The sequence below is a fragment of the Eschrichtius robustus genome, chromosome 1 (assembly GCF_028021215.1).
Source record: "Eschrichtius robustus isolate mEscRob2 chromosome 1, mEscRob2.pri, whole genome shotgun sequence".
In the NCBI taxonomy this organism is placed as follows: domain Eukaryota; kingdom Metazoa; phylum Chordata; class Mammalia; order Artiodactyla; family Eschrichtiidae; genus Eschrichtius; species Eschrichtius robustus.
Window position 1 is genome coordinate 34,344,313 of NC_090824.1, and position 22,963 is coordinate 34,367,275.

General features: G+C 42.6%; 1 protein-coding gene across 2 annotated transcripts in view; it reads right to left on the bottom strand.

Moving 5' to 3' along the window:
* Window positions 1-20: 20 nt before the first annotated feature.
* ARG2 (arginase 2) overlaps window positions 21-22,963 on the bottom strand; it is a 46,302-nt gene continuing 23,359 nt past the window's right edge. The window contains exons 4-9 of one of the 2 annotated variants that reach the window (XM_068543809.1): window positions 8,148-8,325; window positions 5,548-5,707; window positions 4,581-4,675; window positions 4,300-4,404; window positions 2,865-3,001; window positions 21-464 (exon numbers count right to left, since the gene is read on the bottom strand). In XM_068543809.1, coding sequence (XP_068399910.1) covers window positions 259-464; window positions 2,865-3,001; window positions 4,300-4,404; window positions 4,581-4,675; window positions 5,548-5,707; window positions 8,148-8,325 — 881 coding nt within the window. In that variant the 3' untranslated portion in view covers window positions 21-258. The remainder of the gene's footprint in view (window positions 465-2,864; window positions 3,002-4,299; window positions 4,405-4,580; window positions 4,676-5,547; window positions 5,708-8,147; window positions 8,326-22,963) is intronic. The other variant, XM_068543801.1, reaches the window with a different exon arrangement.

Here is a 22,963-nt window from a genome sequence, read left to right on the forward strand (position 1 = left end):
TGCTGTTTATGACTTCTTTAAGTTTACATAGTGCTCTAACATATTAATACCCTGTGAGCTTCAAAAAACCAAATACATTTACAGTAGTATTATCGGTCACCAAAATGAAGGGGAAGGAAACTTTACAATTGTGAGAATGCACAAATGTTCTCATTAAGGCAGTATTGACCCAGACGATCATTTAGTATCTGTCACCACAAATGCCTCCCAACTCTGGAATGCCCATTGCGACAAACACGTGTTGGCGCACAGTATTTCCTAAATTCTTACACGTTCTTCACTTTCCGATTCATCTGGTGAACTGGGAGTAGGAAGTTGGTCATAGACAATGTGCCCTCCCTCCCTTGTCTGCCCAAAACTTGAAGCAATCACATCCACTGCCAGGCTGGCTGTAGCCTTGGCCTCTTCCTCTGACGCAGCCAACCGAGGATTGACTTCCACAAGATCCAGTGCTGAGAGCAACCCTGAAAGAACAAAGTATGACCAAAAGAACTTCCTAGCTGCTACTTTCAGTGAGAGTCGTCCCACCTGGGTAGAACAAGCTAAGGTAAAAAACAAGTCATTTTCTACTATAAAATTATCCACCGTCAGGAAGCCCCTTATTCCTCATCCTCTTGGGCATGAATTTAAGTTAAAAACACTCATATACCAGAGTAGGATTGAAAGAAACCTTTAAGGTAATAAAATCAATTATCCCTGTTCAGTGAACGTAACAGGCATAGCTGACAGACTTTCTGGTTCGGGTAAGAGCTGGGTCGGGGTGGGGGGTAGGGGGGTGGTAGCAAGAGTTTCCAACCTCGTAGGGAAAATGTATCATTTCCAGTGTTTCTGGGCCCTCCTAGATGCCTGCCTGCAGTTGCGTGGAGAGCAGATCTCTCACGTCTCACTAGCCAGAGCTCGGTTCCCATTTTTGAACTCTTTTGCTGCATCTGTATCTCTTAAGGCACCATGTGCCCTAAAGTGTAGTTATTACTGCATATCTCACTCTCACCCCTGAGCTCTGAGGGCAGTCTCCACTTCGGACACAGTTTTTAGGTCTCCCATCAGACTAACCCAGCATCTTGCACTTGGTCAAGGGAAGACTTGGTCATACTTTAATTTGAACTCCAGTTACCTTCTGTGACAGTTTGGGAACTTGTGCCAAAGGGTTTGAGATGGGAAGATTAGACCAGAAAAGAATCTATCCAGACCTGCCCTCTACCACCGCCCCAATATGTACATACATACATACATACATACATACATATATATATATATATATATATATATACTTCTGGGTATATATAGTTGGTTATTCTGGATGAAGTTAATCTACCTCCTTCAAGAGTCATCTGAAGAAACTAGCACTGGAGAATACAAGTATCCGAATATTTAGGGCGGCCATAAAGCCTGGAAGCAGGGGTGAATATACCTAATGGTTTACCGGTATTACATTATAGTATCGATACATGTTATGTTCAGTGCTGTTACATCCGCTCAGTGTGCCGTCCCTTACTAGCAATGCAGAGTTCAGTGCGCTGTGCAGAACTACAATGAGCAGGTATGTTACTGTAGCGTTTCCACCAATCTCTGCCTGCACGTGCATCTGTGTCTGATGGCTTGTGTGTCTGATTTCCACAGACTAAACGTGGACCTTTTGCATAGCCCAGAAGTAAATCAAGAGGGTACAAGCTATTAAAAATATATATTACCCATGTTTCTAGACTGTTGCCACCTTGTAAATTAATTTAAGCAAACTGCTTTATCTATCTAGTTGACAGTGTCAGGACAGACAGCCTTTTAGAATAACATTGCAGCAGGGGAGGGAGGGGACACGGTATGACCACTGCCCCATCTAAGTGCTAGAGGTTACCAACCTGTGCTCTAAGTGGTGTTACTGGGAACCAGAATGGAGAATGGAACTTCCAGGTTCACTGGCCAAGGACAGTTGACAACGTCTACAGTTGTGGGTCTGAGAATAAGGCTACCTTGCCCCTGTCAGATCTGATAGACAAGCATTCTTTCCCGTTCTTTAGTGCCTAAGGCTCTGGTAGGCTCCAGAGCCAGGGAGACCATTTCTCAATTTCCATATCTATCCCAACTAGTCAAGGGTTTTTTATGGTCCTGGACCTTTCAGTGTGAGGTCTCTATGCTATTTTGACCCCAATTTCACAAGGTGGTATTGAAGTACCATGTGGTAGTTGCTTAAATTTTGCAATGAGAGGTCATTTAAAGTAGCCTTAAAACCAAAAGCTTTCTGACAGAAATGGAAACTGTTTGCAAATGAGTACGAGTTGTGGGATAGTAACCTCTTGTAGCTACTCTCGATGATCTAGCATTCAGTTTACTCATCTTCCTGTCAGCCATTCATCTTCCTGTCAGCCATTCATCTTCCAGTATCCCCCTATTACCAGTCCTATCAAGCAAGCCCTAGTATAAGACTTACATGAAAGGACCCAAGGTATTGTCCAGCTTTGAAACATCTTCAAGAGAAGCTTTAACTTGACATTCTTAACTCCCAGTGAACCAACCTCTTAGTGTCAGGGTTAAAATTATAGCTATTTGGCCTTGGCTTTCAGTCTTAATCTGCCTTTATACAATTCAGATGCAAAGAACTGCATCAGTTTGGCAGTTTATTCTTGTATTTATTACATGTTTAAGTAGACAGATAATTTTTTATTCAGTGTTACCTTGGCATATTTTGTTATAAAACCAGGTCCAAACATGCCTCTAAATGACTGTCCCTTATTAGCCTGACCACATGACTTATAGCTATAGACGTTTAAGCAAAAACAGTGTTGGCAGTGACGTAATAGTAGAAAAGATCCCCTGGCAGGCAAGAGGCTTCAGCATATTATGTAGTTAGCAGGTTGATCACTGCTTACCTGTATTGTGTATTTCCTCAGTAATATACATGCCTTCTCGATAGGTCAGTCCCCCTACAACAGGGGTTCCTGTGGCTGGAGCCAGCGTAGGGTCAAATGCATCAATATCGAAACTCAGATGGATTGGCCTTTGTCTTCTTGAAAGGAGTAGAATAAGAACAGTCATTTGGGCTGTACTTGGACATTCATCCTTCCTACAGTTGCAACTCCTTGATTTTGTTGCTGTTAATCCTAGTACTTTGTTACTATAGCACATTTCCAGATCTCCTATTCTGGAAGTTATTGAGTATGTTAGATGCCTACACACCACTTCATAATTTTGCCCTTTGTTCTGTGTGCCTCAGACAGACTAACTCCAATTTGTATTTCTGATTTACCCTGGGCATCAGAGCCTCTTACATTAAGAACTATCAATAGAGGGAATTCCTCACTTCCATAGGACATGGGTTCTGACAGATTCTAGTTTAAGTTGGATTGATCTAGGTTACAGTTGCAGTTGCTGTTATACTCTGAGAGAATAACAGCAGCTCTGAACTTAACTCTGAGTTTATGTTTGCAGTCTTACCATCTCCTACTTCTAACTTGTTTAGCCCAGGTGTCCAATGGCTGAAGCTAACATACAGCAAACACCTATACAGTGAATCATTTGCACTTCTTAACAGCTTAAGAAATGGCATACTACCAAGGTGGCAATTAATCACCCAGAAATGAAGACTCAGCACTGGGAAAATGTTCTTAACTAGAATTTGATTAGTATTCATCTCCCATCTTTCTACACTACCAAGATTTGCTTAATATAAAACTTGCAGATGAAGCAGTAGTGAGGCTGGGAAGAAGAGGACAGTTGAATGCTTCTCCTCTCGAAAGGTAAACATTAAAAATGGAAAGAGAAATTCATGAGAGCTGTTTTCCCTCCCAACCCCAGAAGAAAAATATGACCTATATTTCATATTCTCCCTTTCTGAATTATCTGAATTTTTTTATATGTACATGTTTTGCTTTTATTTTATTTTATTTTTTTTTAAATTTTTATTTATTTATTTATTTATTTATGGCTGTGTTGGGTCTTCGTTTCTGTGCAAGGGCTTTCTCTAGTTGCGGCAAGTGGGGGCCACTCTTCATCGCGGTGCGCGGGCCTCTCACTATCGCGGCCTCTCTTGTTGCGGAGCACAGGCTCCAGACGCGCAGGCTCAGCAATTGTGGCTCATGGGCCTAGTCGCTCCACGGCATGTGGGACCTTCCCAGACCAGGGCTCGAACCCGTGTCCCCTGCATTGGCAGGCAGACTCTCAACCACTGTGCCACCAGGGAAGCCCTGCTTTTATTTTAAAAGAAAGGTCATTATCCTCAAGAGACAGGCTAAAGTGTACTGCCCACTGAGAATCTGCCCTGTTCCCTTTGGGACCTAGAAGTAGATATCCATTGTAGTTACTTACTTGCCAATCAGCAGATCAAATGTCTGTTCCATGACCTTCTGGATACCAAGTCGATCTATGTCTCTCATGGAAAAGTACTGGATATCATAATTCTTTAAAATAAAACTGGTGACATATAAAGGAAGGAAGCCTTAGTTTAAAGCGCATTTTTAATCAAATGTGGGGGGGCGGGGGGTTGTCTTCATAGTGACCTACAACAGGTTAAGGCAAGAAACAACCCATCAAGTGGAACATTAGTGGCCAGGACAGGCCCAAAGCTCAACTCTAATGTATCAACTTACTGTTCAGGAGGGTCCACATCTCTTAGTCCAATGTATACAATACTTGGGGAAGAGATACAAGGTTTGATCCAGGAAAATCCTGGGAGTTGTGGGACCTATGAAGAGAGGAATGAACAGGATTCATCAAGGATTCTTGGTCTCATCAAGATAGTCCCCGTGTGCTTCCCAGTGTGCTTTTTCCTCTTACCCACAGTATATGGGTAAAGCAGCAGACACACTTGATCTGGGAAGGAACTGATAGAAGTGGAAGTGATTCAGAAGGGCAGCTGAAGAACACAGCTGAAGAAGAAGAATAAAATACCTTCTCTTAAGGTGACCTTGGTTTCTCATTAACTTACCTAAATAGCAGGAATACTGCTGATTAGGCCTTTCCATCTCTTTGCACGCTACTGAATTGTTTACAGATTGGTTCTTGAGATGGCAACTGGGTTACATTTCAAGTCCCCAGCAGCCAAAATGTGAATTCTGCCTAGTGAATAACCTTTGTACTGTCCTGCTGTAACTTGGTCCCTCACTGAGGGGAGGGATACACAGATTCTAGTCTATGCCTAGCATGGTCTCCCATGTCTTCTGAACAGCCTGGGAAAAGATTACCTAGAGGTAATCATGGTTTTACTTGGCTTCTAGACCAGTGGGTCTGAGAGTGAGGCCTAGGAGATTCTTACCAAGAAGTCTTCTGGCTGTAAGTGTATCAGATCACTAGAGTTACTACCCACTCACCACATTCCTTTATTATGAGATTATGATCCCCCCTAAGAGCAGGGACCATGTCCTAGTCATCTTTATGCCCCCAGCATCTAGACTGTCTGGTCCAAAATAATGTTTGATGAACAAATGAAGAAGTGGTAAGGATTACTACAGCCACCATAAACCCATCCTTCACAGAAATGTTACTGAACTAGACTCTCAAAGCCCCAGGATAACCCTTGCAAGCTGTTCAACGTTCTCTTCATTTCAGCCCACTAACCTTGTCCTGTAGTTCTTTGAGGAGAAATGAAACTGGCTGTCCGTGGAGATTTCCAGATGAAGTGGTGAGGGGTGTATTGATGTCAGCATGGGCATCAACCCAGATCACACAGAGGTCTGGGCAGTGCCGGGCGTGCCCACTAATGGTACCGATTGCCAGGCTGCAAAGAACAAACACAGTAATATTAAAGGGCTTCCGCTTGGCAAGCATCACTAACAAATATCTTCAGCCAACACAGCTCAGACTTTGTCCTCAGGGCAAAGTCAGGGCCCTAGATTGAGGCTAGATTTGGATGAGACAGAGTCCCTGGGACTGTGTTCCCAAAGATGAGCCTTGAGAGAGAGAGAGACAGGGAGAAATGGAAGGCTCTAAAGATTCAAAGCTGACAACTGGTTATCCTTGTAGTGTGACAGGTGTCATTGCTGGCCCCAAATCCCTTTAATTGGATCCATTAGCCTTGGCCCAGAAAAGGACCCAAAATATTTGTTCAACAGATGAAATCCTGTTAAATGATGTGAGCTTTATGTAACAACTCACTAATACTACTTAATACCTCTTGAGAGACCAGGGAGATCTAATTACTTTTAAAGAATCAGTTATATTAACTTGTTAAGGATAAAAATTAGTATTACAGCTGTTTAGAAAGATTATGTGATATTTCCTAAAACAAGAAGTCAAAGTTTTTAAAGACATCAAAGTTAACAGGGCAATCCATTAAAGACCTCATTAGATCACTGAATAAAGTAGAAGTTTATTTCCATGTTATCTTATATACATTAGCATGGCATGCAAATATCATTAAGTGTTTCTGGGTTTTGCTTTCCTTGTCCTTGGTCTCCGCTTGCATTAGCCAACTGTGCTGTCTGACCTGTAGGAATATAGCTGATGAAATTGTGCTTGGAAAGCTGCCCAAGCTTCCTAGGTACCAAAGAATTGGACATAGATGAGAAATGCAGCTTAAGCATCTTAGGAACTAACTACAGTCATCTTTCTTGATCAGTACAGTCTGAGGTAGCATTTTAAGCTCCATGTCCCACATAGGACTTTTTCGAGAGATAGCATGGTCTGGCGCTAAAAGCACTGGATTAAGTCAGAATATTGGGGGTCTTTCTAGGAAGAAATGTGTGAAATAGGGCAAGTCATCTAACCTATCTAGACTGCAGTTTCCCTTTCTATAAGATAGGGAAAATAATCTTAGCCTGTTTAAGTCAGAGTTGGTTTGACAATTAAAGCAGTAGTGGATGTTGTACTATTAAAGGGAGCTGAGTGACCTATAAATGCCTCTTCCTTTAAAATATTCAACAGCTGTTCAGGTTATACACACATCCCTTCCTTTCTAGAATCTTCCGGACAGCCTAGGCTTTAGCACTGAACAGGAAACAGGGAGCAGTGATAGAGCTGCAATCTAGACACAAACAAAAGGAAAACCAAGGATTATGATAATTACAACAATAAGCAGTCCCCAAATAGTACGCTGACCAGAAGAGAGACAATAAATGAACTTTGAGCACTGAGCTACGGGACAAGAGATCCACCCTTGGGTTATTTAATCAATTTCAGTAGAGAACCTGTGACTTATTTCTTATTCTACTTAAAATTTTATTCCTGATGAGGAACCTACCTGCATTTGCAGTTCCGTTAAGTGATCTGAGAAGCTCTCTGAGTACCTCAGGGGAAGTTGCTAGATTGGATCTCAGAAGAAAATTTAATTGCCCATAGAGGTCACAGTGGACTTGAATCCCAGCTCTGCTACTTCCTGGCCCTAAGACCTTGGGTAAGTTATCTAACCTCTGTCCCTCAGTGTACCCAGCAGTGAATTAGATAAAATTGTATCTGCCTCATGGCATTATTTTGAGGATTAACTGAGAATATGTATGAAGTGCTTGATATTCCTAGTGCTTCAATGCCATTTTTCTTTCTACCAAAAAAATCTTCATTACTGAGCTCAAATCACACTTCCCTGTGAAATCTGACTACTCTAGCCCAGACTGATCTCTTCCTTCTGAGATGTAGGATTCAATATTTTTTTCATTCCATGTGTATTTATTTCATTTAATCCTAATAGATCACAAGTTTCCCATAATCCTTAGCACTGCTTGAGAACTCATCAGAACAGTGCTCAAAAAAGTGCATGCTGATTCAGTGAGAGGAAGGATCTAATGTATTAGCCACCTAAGGAGGCTAATACAATACTGTGGAGGGTAGAGAATGTATTCACATGCCAATTGGGGCATTGCTAACAAACCTATTAGCAGAAATGCTTTAAAAAAAAAAAAGCCCAAATTCAGCCTATCGATAGATCCCTCCAATTCTCCTAAATAACCAAAATGAAAGTCATGAGACAGTTTTAAGAAAGCTTTCCAAGAAATAAGCATGAAACATACTGTCTAAAAACTTCGCTTAGTTTAACTCTGAACTTGTCCTTATACTACGTGATATTTTCTCCAGTGGTTCATGATCTTAGACATGAAAATACTATGCACATTATACCCTAAAAATTCGAAAGGGTATTTTACTCTAAATGAGGAAACTGAGACAAAGAAGCTAATTGATGGGCTGAGGCAATCCAGCCCCTCCACCACCCCTGGCTCCCAGCTTACCTGTGGTCTCCTCCCACGGTGACACAGCTGTAGCCACCTGACACTGCTCTACTAACCACCTCCGCTAGTTCCTGGTTGGCAAGGCCCACTGAGCGAGGATTCACTATCAGGTTATTATAGAGATCATCTTTGGGAACTGGAGTAAAACTCAAGTCTCCGAAGTCTTTAAGGTGGCAGCCTAGAAACAGGGATGACAAGATTAATTATAATATATGTTATTACAACTCTTACTGGCCTGGGCCACAAATAATAACTGACAAAGTACACATCATACTTATTGTCATGGTAACTCAAAACGTCACATGACAGTGGCAGGATTCTCTCAGTCCTCCCAGCAATCCTGTGGGGTAGATCCTGTTAGGAACACCATTTTGCAGATAAAGAAGCTGGGTTTTAGAAAGTAAAGCCCAGAAATGTTCACTAACTTAACCTGACAATCACAAAACTGGTAGCAATTTGTAAGACCTCAGATATCCCTGAGTTACAGAGTGAAAATAAAATACTGAGAGGAACTGGCAGGATTTTAAGAAAATTAAGTATTGTTAATTTAGGACAAAGAAACATACTTAGGAATTTTCACATTACAAACTTTTTTAAAAAAATAAAAGGCCAGTCTGAGGACCTAAATATTTCTTAATTTTAGGATGCTTTAACAGTTATTACAAGATCCCAAACACTGTTCCAACTGCTCAACAGAAATTCTTAAGACTCACAACAATCCTATTAGGCAACTATAGTATGCCATTCTATAGCTGAGGGAACTGAAGCAAGGTCCCAAGGTCACACAGTTGCTAGGTGCCAGAATCAGGATCCAAATTCAGGCCGTCTGCCGCAAAGTGTGTATTCTTGACTCTGGTTTGCATCTCAACGATTCCCTCTTGATTCTGACACTTTAAGAACTAAAGAGTCCTCTCCAAGGTACTTCCCTGGTGGTCCAGTGGGTAAGACCCCGCACTCCCAATGCAGGGTGCCCGGGTTCGATCCCTGGTGGGGGAACTAGATTCTGCATGCATGCTGCAACTAAGGAGTCCACATGCCACAGCGATGATCCCGCATGCTGCAACTAAGACTTGGCGCAGCCTAAATAGATAAAGTTAAAAAAAAAAAGAGTCCTCTCCAAGGAGCCAACAAGATGGCAGAAGTGGAGCAGAAGCAGCAGCGGACCTTCTGCAAGGTCATCCGCTTTGGTGAGCACCTAGACCAGGCACTGGACACGCGGACACAGTGCCGCGGCTGCACAGTGCCCTGCGGCTGTGGCAAAAGCACCTGGGCGGGGCCAGCCTGGGGGCACGGCCCGAAGAGAAGCCGTAGGTGCTGAAGATCATCCTGCCCAGGTGGTGGGCGTGCAAGACCTTCACCCAGGTGGAAACCAAGCCCAAGATTATTGGCCACTACCTGGGCGAGTTCTCTATCACCTACAAGCCTATGAAGCACAGAGCCAGCCACTCCTCCTGCTTCATCCACCTTGAGTAGCCTGTTCGGCCAGTAAAGGCACAGACTTCTCTTTAAAACAGACGAACAGAATGAACTAGTGGTATATTCTGACAGTAAGCTGTAATATGTTCCCACCCGGGGTTCACATATTCCAGCAAATTACGACATTAGTCACTACATGTTAATCTTTAGTGTAAGTACCAGTCTTTCAATCTTAACCACTTATATCAATAAAATGGTTGGATTTAGGGTGAGGACTAACTAATCCATCACTACCAAAGGATTTGAGCAAACAGAACATTAGCATAGATTGTATTCTTACGGGCCTGTTTCTCAAACTAGAATCCAGGTATGTTGAGGGGAGGGGCAAGTGGTCACAGGATAGACATCTGAATGTTTGCAGAGACTTGTATTAAAGATCTGTATTAAGACTAGCACAGACCAATCTTGAATATAAATTGTACAGTTTGAGCTTTACCTCTTGAACCCAAACTCAATCCAAAGCCAAACTTCTGAGAGAATGTAGAGATTTGAGAAGCAATGGCCTGGAACATAAACCCAACCAAGGGATCACCCCCAAGATCTGGATGACTAAATAAGAAGGAAAGGTGCTGAAGGTTAGGAGAATATGAAAACAGGCCAAAGACACTGAGAACCAAGAGAAAAAATAAAACATCTATAAAAATCTTCTTAAAATCTTTTAAAAAGAAAAAAGCCACGAGTAACATCACTATGTACTTTACTAAATCTCAAAATATGGAAGGACACTTTAGATTTAAGAGAAATGAAACTTTTAACTTTCAAGTCAATATCAGGTCTTGCCATTGTTGCAACACAGTCTTGAGCTGGACAGATTTGAATGGCAGTGCCTATACTTGATGTTTTAACTTCCATATCCATGTTTATCTCAGCATCTCTAGGTGCAAGACGCCATGGCTTGACTGGCATTTTATATTAGGTGTATAATTAGAAAAGGTTTATAATCTAATTGAATAATAATGTTAATATTAATTTTTGAAGACTAACTCATTTAATCCTTCCATGACCAATAAGAAATACATGGGAATTAAAGTGATCAACCTGGTGGTTAAGTGATAGAACTTGGGGAACACTAAGTCCAGTCATGGAATCCAGGATGTAGACTTAGATAAGTACGACAGAAAACAGTACAAACTGGGCTATTATTTACTTATCAGAATAAAGCTGCAGAAAGCTTAAAAAGGGAACTTAAGAGAATTTGATAGTCTTACAGCAACACTCGCCATGGAAGAGAGACTGAATTTCATAAAAGTATTTTGGTCATTAAACATGTAACTCTGTGGAGTGAATCACCAGCTTAATTCACAGCCTGGATGGTGGGTTCCGATTCCTTGCTCACCAAACAGCCTTCTGCTTATTCACTTAGTTTCCCAGTTGCCCTCATACCAGCAGGAGGGCTTCCTGACAGTGGATGCCAGAAGGACTCTTGCTCACTGAAACTACGCACGGGCATTTGGGCTTATACATCATGGTTAGCACGAGTCTCCGGGTCTGAAAGCCTGATAAACTCTGCACACTTCAAGACTTCTGTTCCTGGACCCACAGAGCTGAGGGCCAGACCCCCTGAAGGGATCAATACCTTGAGAGGCCCTGAGTGGCCCACCTTATATGACTCCCAACTCTGCTCTTTGATTTCCACATTAAATTCCCAATAAGGACTAGGGACAATGAGTGCTAAAGGAGTGAAAGGAGGTTATAGGGAACATGAATTATGACCTGTAGGCCAGTTTTTGAGGAGTAGAGAGGCTGATGGGAGGTTAATTTTTTGTCAAGAGCAGGATGAACTGAGTAATGATAAAGCAATTACCTTAGCAGAGTGCAATGGCAAGTTCTTCTAGTTCAAAAGATAAATGGTCTCAGTAATTTTAAAGAATCTTGGAATAATAGTGAAAAAAGCAAACATTATAACATGGAATATCTGTCATACTGAAGAGAGCTGTCCCTTTCTCAAACTTTTTGTGCTTCAGGTCAACTCATCTGCAAGTCTAAATCAGATGAGACATAATATTTCATTGCTGCTCTTTCCTCTTTTAGAAGGCATTGTAGGATGAAATAAACCTGAAACTTCCAAGGAAGCTCTCATATCAAACAGATTTGGAACCGACTGGAAAGGGCTCTCATTTTTCATTTGCAGTGGGAAAAAGTCAAGCTCTGTATACACTGGCACCACCTCACTGCTTCTCTCCCCAGTGCTGGTAATAAAAATACACGGACTACTACTCTGATGTTTTAGGCCCGGTTGTTACTTTTGGCCTTGATAAACCTCTTAGGTTCCACTGGAGTGGAAGAAGAACACAAGTGCATCCACAGAATGATGCAACCGGAAGAAATCCAAACAGCCCTATCTGACGTTAGCAGTGTCTGTGGACAGCACTTCTATTTCAGGGCCCTCATCACCAGTGAATCCTTGAAAGAAGCCAGTGACAGGAAAGAAGGAAAAGGAACAAAACTGCCTTTCTCCACACACCACACAGTGCTAGCTAGATGCTTTACAATAGCTACTAATCCTTACTTCCTCTGCTGGTATGATTATCCACCCACTTTGGAGGAAGAAATTCAGCAAAGTTAAATAGCTCCAACTGTTTAGAGCAAGCCTGAATCCTTCTTTGGTTAGAGACTCACAAAAGAATGAGTGAGCAGGCATTTTGATAGCATAAGGGTAGCCCATTCTCTCTGCTGCTCTGACTTCCACTTACAGGCAGCTGCAGCTGCTCCCAAGCCTCCCAGCAAGTCAAGAGAGGTGGGTTTTGAGGTGGGCTGACACACGGGCGAGTCTACCAAGCCACAGGTAGCTCACTGGCAGAATATTAGACTTGGAGAAAAGCTAAGAGTCTATTAGTGTACAGTTTTTCGAACTGTCCTTGAATAGGATGAATGTTTATGATTTGTCAGGAATAACAAGTCAGTGAAACATGCAGAAAAACAAAGACTCTGAGTTCTTATTTGGTGCTGAGAGAACACTGGTGGCTCTTAAAGTTATAGACTCAAATATTGTACACAGCAGATTTCATCCCACAGAAAGGGAGTTCCCAATATTTTAAAGGATGGCATCTGCTAATTCTTAGAACCTCAGAGTTATACCTGGAAGACCATCCTATTGAAAACAGTTGCAGTTTTACTCTAAGTCTAAACTAGGAAAGGAATGCCAGTTAATTCAGGTCATTTGAAGTAAGCAGAATTTCTCTTATCCCTAAAATGTGATTTGGGTAATAACCTTTGAAGAGACTGTTATATAAGGTAAACTCATTTGGCTACCACCAATAAAATGCAGGGGTCTGAATTTTGTTTAGTGCATTTAACTCCCAGAGGCTGTACAACCTCAAGAACCATGTGTCCTGGGGTATCTAAGAATCAGCTCTTTGCTTCCTTAGACCCAGCCTCCAAAATAAGTTTGGTGCTTCAGGGAAAGAAATCATATCACACAAGTACACCTATTTGTTCTAGTTCACTTCTTCAAAGTCCCTCATAAGACTGCTCCAACCAACCCTCTCGACACCCGCTTCCTCCCCACTCTGTTCTCCTGTTCAACAGGAGGTGTTCTCAGAGGCAGTGAAGACCATGGATGAGGAAGACCAAGGACAGTGGCACTAGGGGCTCGAGGATGGAAGGTGACCCCGGGCATCCAGGCCAGTCACTTCAGACATGGCCATCTAACATCTGTCAGAGCTTACCTCAAGATCAGCTGATACAGACGTGATGTTAATAGATGCCTTTGCATGAATGTGATCCTTGAGTAAAAAATCCCAATACAAAACAAGCCCAAAAGTTTGGCTCAAGACATGTAACTGAGATGACTTGCAGCACCATTTATGTTTCCTGCTAATTGGTTCTCCAGCCACATCCGAACTTCTCGAAGAACAGTGTACCACTTGCTGAGGGTAGGCTTAGTAATGTATGCCCCTCTGAACCCAACTCATGTCAACCCTCCAAGCACCTCCAAGACCATGGTGAGCCAACTCAGGCTTTCTTGGGCAGACTGTCAGCTGACGGCACCCTGACAGCCTGGTTCCAGCACAGGCGGGGGCAGAGGTAAGAGGAGGGTTCCTGTGGCTTCACGGGTCACTGCAACATAACCGCTTTCCCTCGTTCCGAACAAGACTGTTAAGCTTCTCTGAGAAAAAGATCTGTTGTTAACATGCTGACAAAACTTCAAGCTACTCCAATATCTAACCACAGGAAGAGACAGCGACAATCCCTGGGGCTAAAATATTGCTTTTCAGAATATGTGATCTTTCTTCTTCTTTAAATTCTTGATGCTCCACCTTGTTCCAGAAAGGATTTAAAGGGCTAGTGACTACAGCTCTGCCAGTTAACCAGTCCAGATGTGTAGCTCCCTGCCCCATACCTGGGCTAGCATCCTGGTGAGTTTCACAAGGAACCTCAACAAACCAGACACCACATTCCATGCTACTCCAGGCTGAAAGCAGAGCGCACAGGAGATGAGGTGGCCACAGTGGGTCAAGTGGCCACAACAGACGCGAAGGAAAGAATCCCTGTCCTTTGGCCCCTAACTTCCCAGAAGAGTCAAGATCTCCAACCAAGTTCAGTCTCTAAGTTTGTCCCACCTCACACAGTCGTTACAAGGATTGAAATGAGATAACAAGGAAAAGCCTACACGTGCTAGGGCTTGCATTATTAGTTCAACTAGCTGAGGCATCTTTGTGGTTTTTCTCCCCACCCTACCCTTTTCTTTGCAATAGATGGTGTAATCTAAGACTTCCCAAAACTTGTTTGCAATACAACTATGTCATTTGGATAAGAACAAGAGTTTTTGGTGAGAAGTAGCAAACATACACAGGCCCACTGATTTCTCATTGAAATAGCTCCTAAGGAGCCCAGTTGTCACACACAGTTCAAATTTTCTACCTTCCCTGTAAAAGAATATAAAGGCATGGCCGATTTCACTTGGAACACCAATTCTCTGAAAGCCCTAACCACAGTGCTACACCCTGCTGTGACTCAGTTCTCAGGTCACACAGGAAGGTATTTTCTACTTCTTTTCCTATTCTGTGTTTCTGGCTTCTTGGGGTGGAGGAGGGGGCCAAAAAGATGCTTCCTTCTCTTCAAATCCTAGCATTACCACACCTATTATAGGAATACACCCTCACTATTAAGAGAGCTTGGGGGACTTCCCTGGTGGTGCAGTGGTTAAGAATCTGCCTGCCAATGCAGGGGACACAGGTTCGAGCCCTGGTCCAGGAAGATCCCACATGCCACGGAGCAACTAAGCCCGTGTGCCACAACTACTGAGCCTGCGCTCTAGAGCCTGTGAGCCACAACTACCGAGCCCACAAGCCACAACTACTGAAGCACGCGAGCCTAGAGCCTGTGCTCCGCAACGAGAAGCCCCCGCACCGCGACGAAGAGTAGCCCCCGCTCGCTTCAGCTAGAGGGAGCCCACGCACAGCAACGAAGACCCAATGCAGCCAAAAATAAAAATAAATAAATAAATAAAAACATTTAAAAAAAAGAGAGAGCTTGGTCATTAATAGAGAGGGACAAGTAAATTTATTCAAGGATTAAATTATTTAAACCAACCACAGTAATCCCCTTAGGTTCTAGGCCTCTGAATGTGCTATTTTGGATATTAAAGGAGTAATGCCACTCCTTTCTAAAGCAACTAGAGGTCAGCCTTACTTGAAGCAGCCATCATTAGCTACTTAGGTCCTGGAATAAGTATGTTTCAAAAAAGGAGGCAAAAACTAGCCATCGCCACTTACCAACATTTAGCTTGACTAAATTCATCAACTGGTAGCCCAACACCTTGTAAGAGTTTAAAATTTGATATATGACAGTTATTCAATTTAAACATTTTTAAAATCTGGGAAACCAGGGGGCTTCTGAGGAACAAACCATTTTGAGAGTAAGGAAATAGTGATCTGGGAAAATCCCACGGATCACGATGTGAATGAAGTTCCAGGAGAAAGCCTGGATGCTTTGCCCCATTTCGTCCTTCAACAAACGCTAACTGTGTGCTGACTGTGCACCTGGTTGCAGCCTTCAGGGAGCTCACAGCCTGGTCAGAAGACAGGCAGGGAAAGCACAGGCCGGTGCAAACTGCGATGATGCAGCTGTGCACAGGGTGTGATGGGAACAGGGGAAGGTGCTGACTCAGACCCAGGATGAGCCAAGGGGACTTCTCAGAAGAATCAGTACCTGAATCCTGAAGGTTTTAGCCAGGAATGAAAGGGCAAAGGCTTGCCAAGCAGAAGCACATACCTTCAACCCTACAGAACAATGCCCAGGGTCCATCCGGGAGGACTGCAGAGAGATGAGGAAGGAGGAGGGGGCAGGGCCCAGGTCCTAAATGCAGCAGGGAGCTACTAAGGTTCAAGTCAGGAGGTGACAAATCAAATCTGCACTGTCCTGCATGCCGCAACTACTGAGCCAGCGTGCTTCAACTACTGAAGCCCGCGCACCTAGAACCCGTGCTCCGAAACGAGAAGCCACTGCAGTAAGTAGCCTGCGCACCGCAACGAAGGGTAGCCCCCACTCACCGCAAGTAGAGAAAAGCCCGTGCGAAGCAATGAAGACCCAACACAGACAAAAAAAAAAAAATCTGCACTGTTAATCTAGTGATCTGGTGGCCTCTAGAAAATGGCCTGGCCTGCAGAAGAGCAGCTCCCAGAGGGGCTGTAAAGACAAGACAGACAGAACTGACAAGATTCCAGCAATACTTAGAGGGGTGTGGAGGAGAGAGAGAAGGTTTACCCTCCAGTTTTCTGGCTCTGCTACCATCAGAGATGAGAAACCACAGGGGAAGGGAGTGGAGATGATGGTAAGTTCAGTTTTGGATACTCTGACATTGGGGTGTTAGAGACTATCCTGTTGATAATACGTGGAAACAAGTTAATGGCTCAAATCTAGGCAGTGTTCAATGGCTGATGACATCACTTCTGATGGAAGTGTATACCACCACCTACAAAGCAGAACCGCCAGAAAAAAAAAACTGGACCTGAATCTGACCAAGGATCTAGACCCAATAGCCAGTAGAAAGGAAATACAGAGGACAAAGAACATGTCGTAGGATGCCACAGGGATGTGATCTGCAAAATACAAGCTGAGAGATTCTGCAGACAAATGACCTAGTTTCCGCTACAGATCAACTGCAAGGAAGAAGGAAGAAAACAGGAGGGACCTATAAAGGACTTACGAGATAACAATACAGACCTTATTTGGATCCAAACTCAAACTGTAAAAAGATAAACACAAAAAGTGTAAATCAGTCGGGCAATGTGAACATTAACTGGTGTAAGGGCAGATACAAGTTGAAAAAAGACTTAATTATCTCTGTTGAAAATAAGGGTAAAAACTTCTCCCTTGTGTTTCAGAATTTCTTTCTCTGTCCTTTTCACATGTATGTAATCTTTATAATGACTAAATAGGCCTCACAACCCAGGAATGTTTCCTCAAGGACTTGGGAACCATTTGTGTGTGTGTGTGTGTGGGATCTTAGTTCCCCGACCAGGGACTGAACCCAGGCCACAGCAGTGAAAGCACTGAGTCTTTTTTTTTTTTAATTTTTATTTTTTATTTTATTATTTTTAGCTGTGTTGGGTCTTCGTTTCTGTGCAAGGGCTTTCTCTAGTTGCACAAGTGGGGGCCACTCTTCATCGCAGTGCGCGGGCCTCTCACCATCGCGGCCTCTCTTGTTGCGGAGCACAGGCTCCAGACGCGCAGGCTCAGTAGTTGTGGCTCACGGGCCCAGTTGCTCCGCGGCATGTGGGATCTTCCCAGACCAGGGCTTGAACCCACGTCCCCTGCATTGGCAGGCAGACTCTCAACCACTGCGCCACCAGGGAAGCCCAGGAACCATTTTTTGAAATACAAACACCTAGGGCCCCAACCTCCCAGTTCTATGGGTATGAGTGGTGGGCCCCTTGCTTCAATTTGCCAAAAATCTACCCCCCCCCCCTTTAAGATATGAGAAGTTTGTTTCCTGTCCAGATAAAGCCAATCAGCTAACCGGTAATCACTCCAATTTCCATGATAAAGTTAGGATGAGCTACATGTGACAAAAGGTCAACTATCAAAGTCCTCTAACTGGAGGACTAGTTATTAATCTCGAAAACATGGATTGTGCTGCACCTGCTTGGCTATAGAAAAGAGTAAGATTTGTCTTTGCAGTCTTTTATCAGATCGCCCGATTTAATGCTTATTCAATAATAAACTGTTTTCCTTCTCTACCACCTTTGTGGATAGGTTCTCAGATGGGAGATATTTTTAAATTATATTTCCACAATACTGGTATTTGATATTTATTTTAGGTGTGATAATGGTATTGTAGTTAAGTTTTAAAGCATTCTTGTATTTTGAAGACATATAATGAAATATCTGCAGATGAAACAAAATGATGTCTGTGATTTGCTTCAAAAGGTATGGAGGTGGGGTGAGAAACCTTGCCAGGTATAGATAATTGATGCTAGGTGATAGCTATCAAATTCATTATGTTACCGTCTCTACTTTTCTTATGTTTGAACACTCCTGTAATAAAAAGTTAAGAAGATACATGGAAGCCAGCTGGTATACAGGTTTGGAGCTGGGAGGGAGGGGGAATAAGTGTTGGAGATAAAGCTCTGGAGGCATCAGCATACAGGTAACAGGAAGGCTGTGGAAATGGACAAATTGCCAACTGAGACAGCATAAAGCAGAGGGTCAAGGACAGAACCCTGAGGAATACTAAAATGTAAGGGGTAGGCAGCAGAGGGTCTAGCAAAGGAACCTGAAGAGTTAAAATCAGAAGAGAGTGGTGGCAGTTTCAATAAGATAAGATGGTTAATAGTGTCGAATGTGAATGTTGCAGGGTCCACCATATTAAAAAGTAGGAGGTCAGAGACCTCAGCAAAACCAGTTTCGTTGCAATGATGGCCCAGGACCCCTGATTATAGCAAGTTGACCTGTGAAAAGGCAGTGGGGAAGCCAGTTATTTTGTTTCTGAAGAGAAACAAGATAACTGGACAAGAGCTAGAAGGCTACATACGGCAGAGGGGGATGGGAGGTGGGCAAGATTTGCACTTACTTACTGAAGAGACAGGTTAGTAGAGAGACGCTGAGAAACAAGGGGAGAGAAGGGCTAAGTGCTGGAACAAGAACCCTCAGGAGCCAGGAAGGGATGGGATCTAGAGCACAGGGAGATGGTGTGGCTCACAGCCACTTGTCCAATATCTGCTCTTCCCTTCCTCCACAGAGGATTTTAGCTGGGGCACGACCCCTTAGAAGAGACTAAATTCACCGTCTTCCCTTCCAACTAGCTGTGGCCATGTGACCCACTGGAGCCAAAAGGATAAGAAGAGGTATCCTGCAACAGTGTCCTGGGAACTTTCCTTAAGGGAAAGCACAAGTTCTCCCTTCGCCCGCTTGTTGGTTTATTTTCCCATCCTGCTGCCAGAAATGAGGCCACAGCCATCTGGGACCATTAGATAGAGGCCTTGCTGGTAGTGCAGCAAGATAAGAATCTAGCAACTGAACTTCAAGGAACTGAGCCTCCAAACCAGTTCTGGACTTCTCTCTAGACTATTTCCTAGAGAGTGAACTATTTTTCTTAAACCGCTTATTTGGGGCTCTTATCACGTGCAATTGTACCTACCTAATACAGGAAGGACTGGATACCTCATCCTCTGAGGACAGTGTAATAGCATCTTTGTCGATACAACTAATTGGGGGATGATGGGGAGAAGAGCTAGAAGTTAGGGAGTTCATACCTGAGTTGGAAAAACAGGACGATTATGGGTACAGATTTCAAATAGCCATCATGAGAAACAGGATTTTTGGAAGAAGTTGGAGACCCTACCTTTACGATGGTGCCACTCAGTTTCTTCAACCATGGTAAGAGCTGAGAAGGCAGCTGACTGCACCAATTGAGGGGCTAGATTGTATATGGTAAGAAATGAGGTTCTCAACTACTTCTACTGCTGACTGTATGACCTTCAGGCCATACTTTACTTTTTTCCATTCTCAGCTTTTATTTATAGAACAGTGTGCTAAATAACAAGTTGAAAAAAATTTTCAAGCCTACAGCATTATGTCCCTAAGAAGTTAAAACCTCAAGTGACCTTCCTTGTTCTTAGAATATTCTATTCTAACTTATTTTAAGTGTTTCCTTTTTAATTTTAAATTGTGGTAAAATATACATAAAAATAACCGTCTTAACCATGAGGTGGCATTAAGTACATTCACATTGTTGCATAACCATCACCACCACCCATCTCCAGAACACTTTCTTGCAAAACTGAAATTCTTTACCCATTAAACCATCTGTCTCCATTCCTCTTCCCCCAGTCCCTGAACCACCATTCTACTTGGCCCCTATGAATTTGACTAATCTAGGTACCTCATAAGTGGAATCATACAGTATGTCTTTTTGCAACTGGCTTATATCCCTTAACATAATGTTCTCAAGGGTCACCATGTTATAGCATGTGTCATTTTCCTTTTTAATGCTAATATTCTATTGTATGTTTGTACCACATTTTGCTTATCCATTCATCCATCAATGGACGCTTGGGTTGCTTCCACCTTTTGGCTATTGTGAATAATGCTGCTATGAATATGGGTGCACAGATATCTCTTCGAAACCCTACTTTTCAATTCTTTTGGATATATGCCCAGAGTAGAATTTGTAGATCATCTAGTAACTATTTTTAACTTTGAGAAAACTCCATACTGTTTTCCGCAGTACCTGTATGATTTTGTGTTCCCACCAACAGTGCACAAGGGTTCTGATATCTCCATATCCTCACCAACACTTCTTATTTTGGGGTTTTTTTGATGCTAGCCATCCTAATGGGTGTCATAATTTGCTCTTAAGATTAAGAATCACATAATAGGGACTTCCCTGGTGGTGCAGTGGATAAGACTCCACACTCCCAATGCAGGGGGCCAGGGTTCGATCCTTGGTCAGGGAACTAGGTCCCACATGCATGCCACAACTAAGAGTTCGCATGCCACAACTAAGGAGCTGGTGAGCCCCAACTAAGGAGAGCTTGAGCCGCAACTTAGGAGCCCAACTGCTGCAACTAAGACCCGGTGCAACAAAATAAATAAACAAATATTTTAAAAAATAATAATAAAATGCATGGATAATCCCAAACTTGTTTAAAAAAAAAAATCACATAATAGCAAGAACCTAGCACAGTGCCTAGAACATAGTAAATGTTAGGTATCAAACAACTTTGAAATATAAGATGTAAGTTAAATTCTTTGCTGCCTTCTTCTAAGCAGGAAAGATATGGTTATATTGAAATTTGCCAAATGCCAATAACATCTATAATAGATTTGCCTGTATTCAGGTTCATCAGTGATGTACGCTTTTGCCAAGGCATTAGCAAATTACTAATTCCAGAAAAGCTTTATCACACTCCAGAAAGAAACCAGTACCCATTAGCGGTCACTCCCCATTCCCTCTCCCCCCAGCCCCTGGGAACCACTAATCACTTTCTATATGGATTTGCCTATTCTGGACACTTCATATAAATGGATTCATACAATATGTGGTCTTCTGCATTCTTTCACTCAGTATAATGCTTTCAAAGTTTATCCATTTTGTAGCATGAACTAGCAATTCATTCCTTTTTATGGCTCAATACTCCATTTTATGAATATCACATTTTTCTTAAATCTCCCGTAAGAACCCAGATTTCTGGCTTTTCTTGAAAAACTGGAGATAAGAGTGTAGAAAGGCCCTCCCCTTCCCACATGACAACCACTGGCAAGACCTCAGGAACAGCTTTTTGTTCCCTGAACATTCCAGGCACTTTTCTATCTCAGGGTCTTTGCACTTTACTTACTGCACTTACCCTCTTCCTGAAATGCTTTTCTCCCAGATATGCACATGGTTCCTTTCCTTACCTCCCAAAGGTCTGCTCACATGACCCCTTCTCAGTGAGGCCTCCTACCTACATCTGCAGTGCTTACCCTATCTCCCCATCCCTTGCTTTCATTTATTCTATAGCGCTCATTACATCTGACATACTGTATGTTTTATTTATATCTGCTTCCAACCACCTCTCATTAGAATGAGAGTTCCATGATAACAGGTATTTCTGTTTTGTTCACTATTGTATTCCTAGTACCTAAAGCTTAGTAGTGCTCAAATTTTTTGAATATATACGAACAATGAACTTGTTATAGTTTTTAGTGACTGAAAGCTGCTAAGAAAAAAATAAACCTGAAAATGTTTAAACAGCTTTAATGCATACTTTATATTAATTGACACTTTAAGTGCAATGAGTTTTGGCAGATATATGCAGTCCTGTAACCTCCACCATGCTTAAGATATAGAACATTGAAAGTGAAATTAAGTCCCCATAACACATTAAGGTAGATCTGTTTACTATAGTCAGGCATGCCTAGAACTTGAAGAGGTTTTAAATTAAAGCTTTAGGCTTGGGACTGCCCTGGCGATCCAGTGGTTAAGACTCCGCGCTTCCAATGTAGGGGGCGCGGGTTCGATCCCTGGTCAGTGAACAAAGATCCCACATGCCCTGTGGTGTGACCAAAAAATTAAAAAAAAAAAAAAAAAAAGGCTTTAGGCTGCTATTTCAGAAGTTGTATTAAGGAACATGATAGTTCAAAAATCAACACCAAGAGAACAAGGAGTTGCTAAAATCCAAAGGGACTAAAACATACTCCTAGATTAACAAAAGACCAAAGAAAGCATAACCTAATGAGTTGTATTAACATACAAAAAGATTGTGTCAAGTACTAGGGGAAAAAAAGCAAACAAAAGAATAAGAATTTATTATCAAGGGCCTGGGGAGAGAGGGCTTTGCATATTCCAATCCACATGGTAATTTCTCACTGGAATTTGTAAACTGATTCATCAGTCAGGATCTTTAAGCTGCAAGCAACAGAAACCTTTCTAGCTAATTTAAAGAAAAGCAGTTTTTTCAATTTGGGTAACTCCCAGAATCATCTTAAGAGGACCAAAATGTGGTTTAAAGGTCACATTGCCAGAAATAATGGCCCCAAAAGTCACATTGCAGATTGGTCCAGTGAAGATACCACTGCTCCTGTCTCCTCCACTACTACGAAAAGGAAGCACTACAGTTTGCATGGCTGACCCCACTGACACTGGACAGAAGCTACTGCTAGAACTGCCGCCACAACTGCCCATCACAGAATGAATTCTTTATTGCCCCTTCTTCCAGAATGTCAAGACAAGGTTTAGGGTGGGTGTTTCTGTTGATGGAGCCTAGGTCAAGTGCCCACAACCCCAGTTACAACACAAATGAGGTGGAATGTGGATGGAGAGAAGTCTAAAGAGGTAGAAGAGGGCCAAATTATAGAGGATCTGTCTTACTGGTTGTTAAGCATGGAACACATACGACCAGTGGTTGAAGATC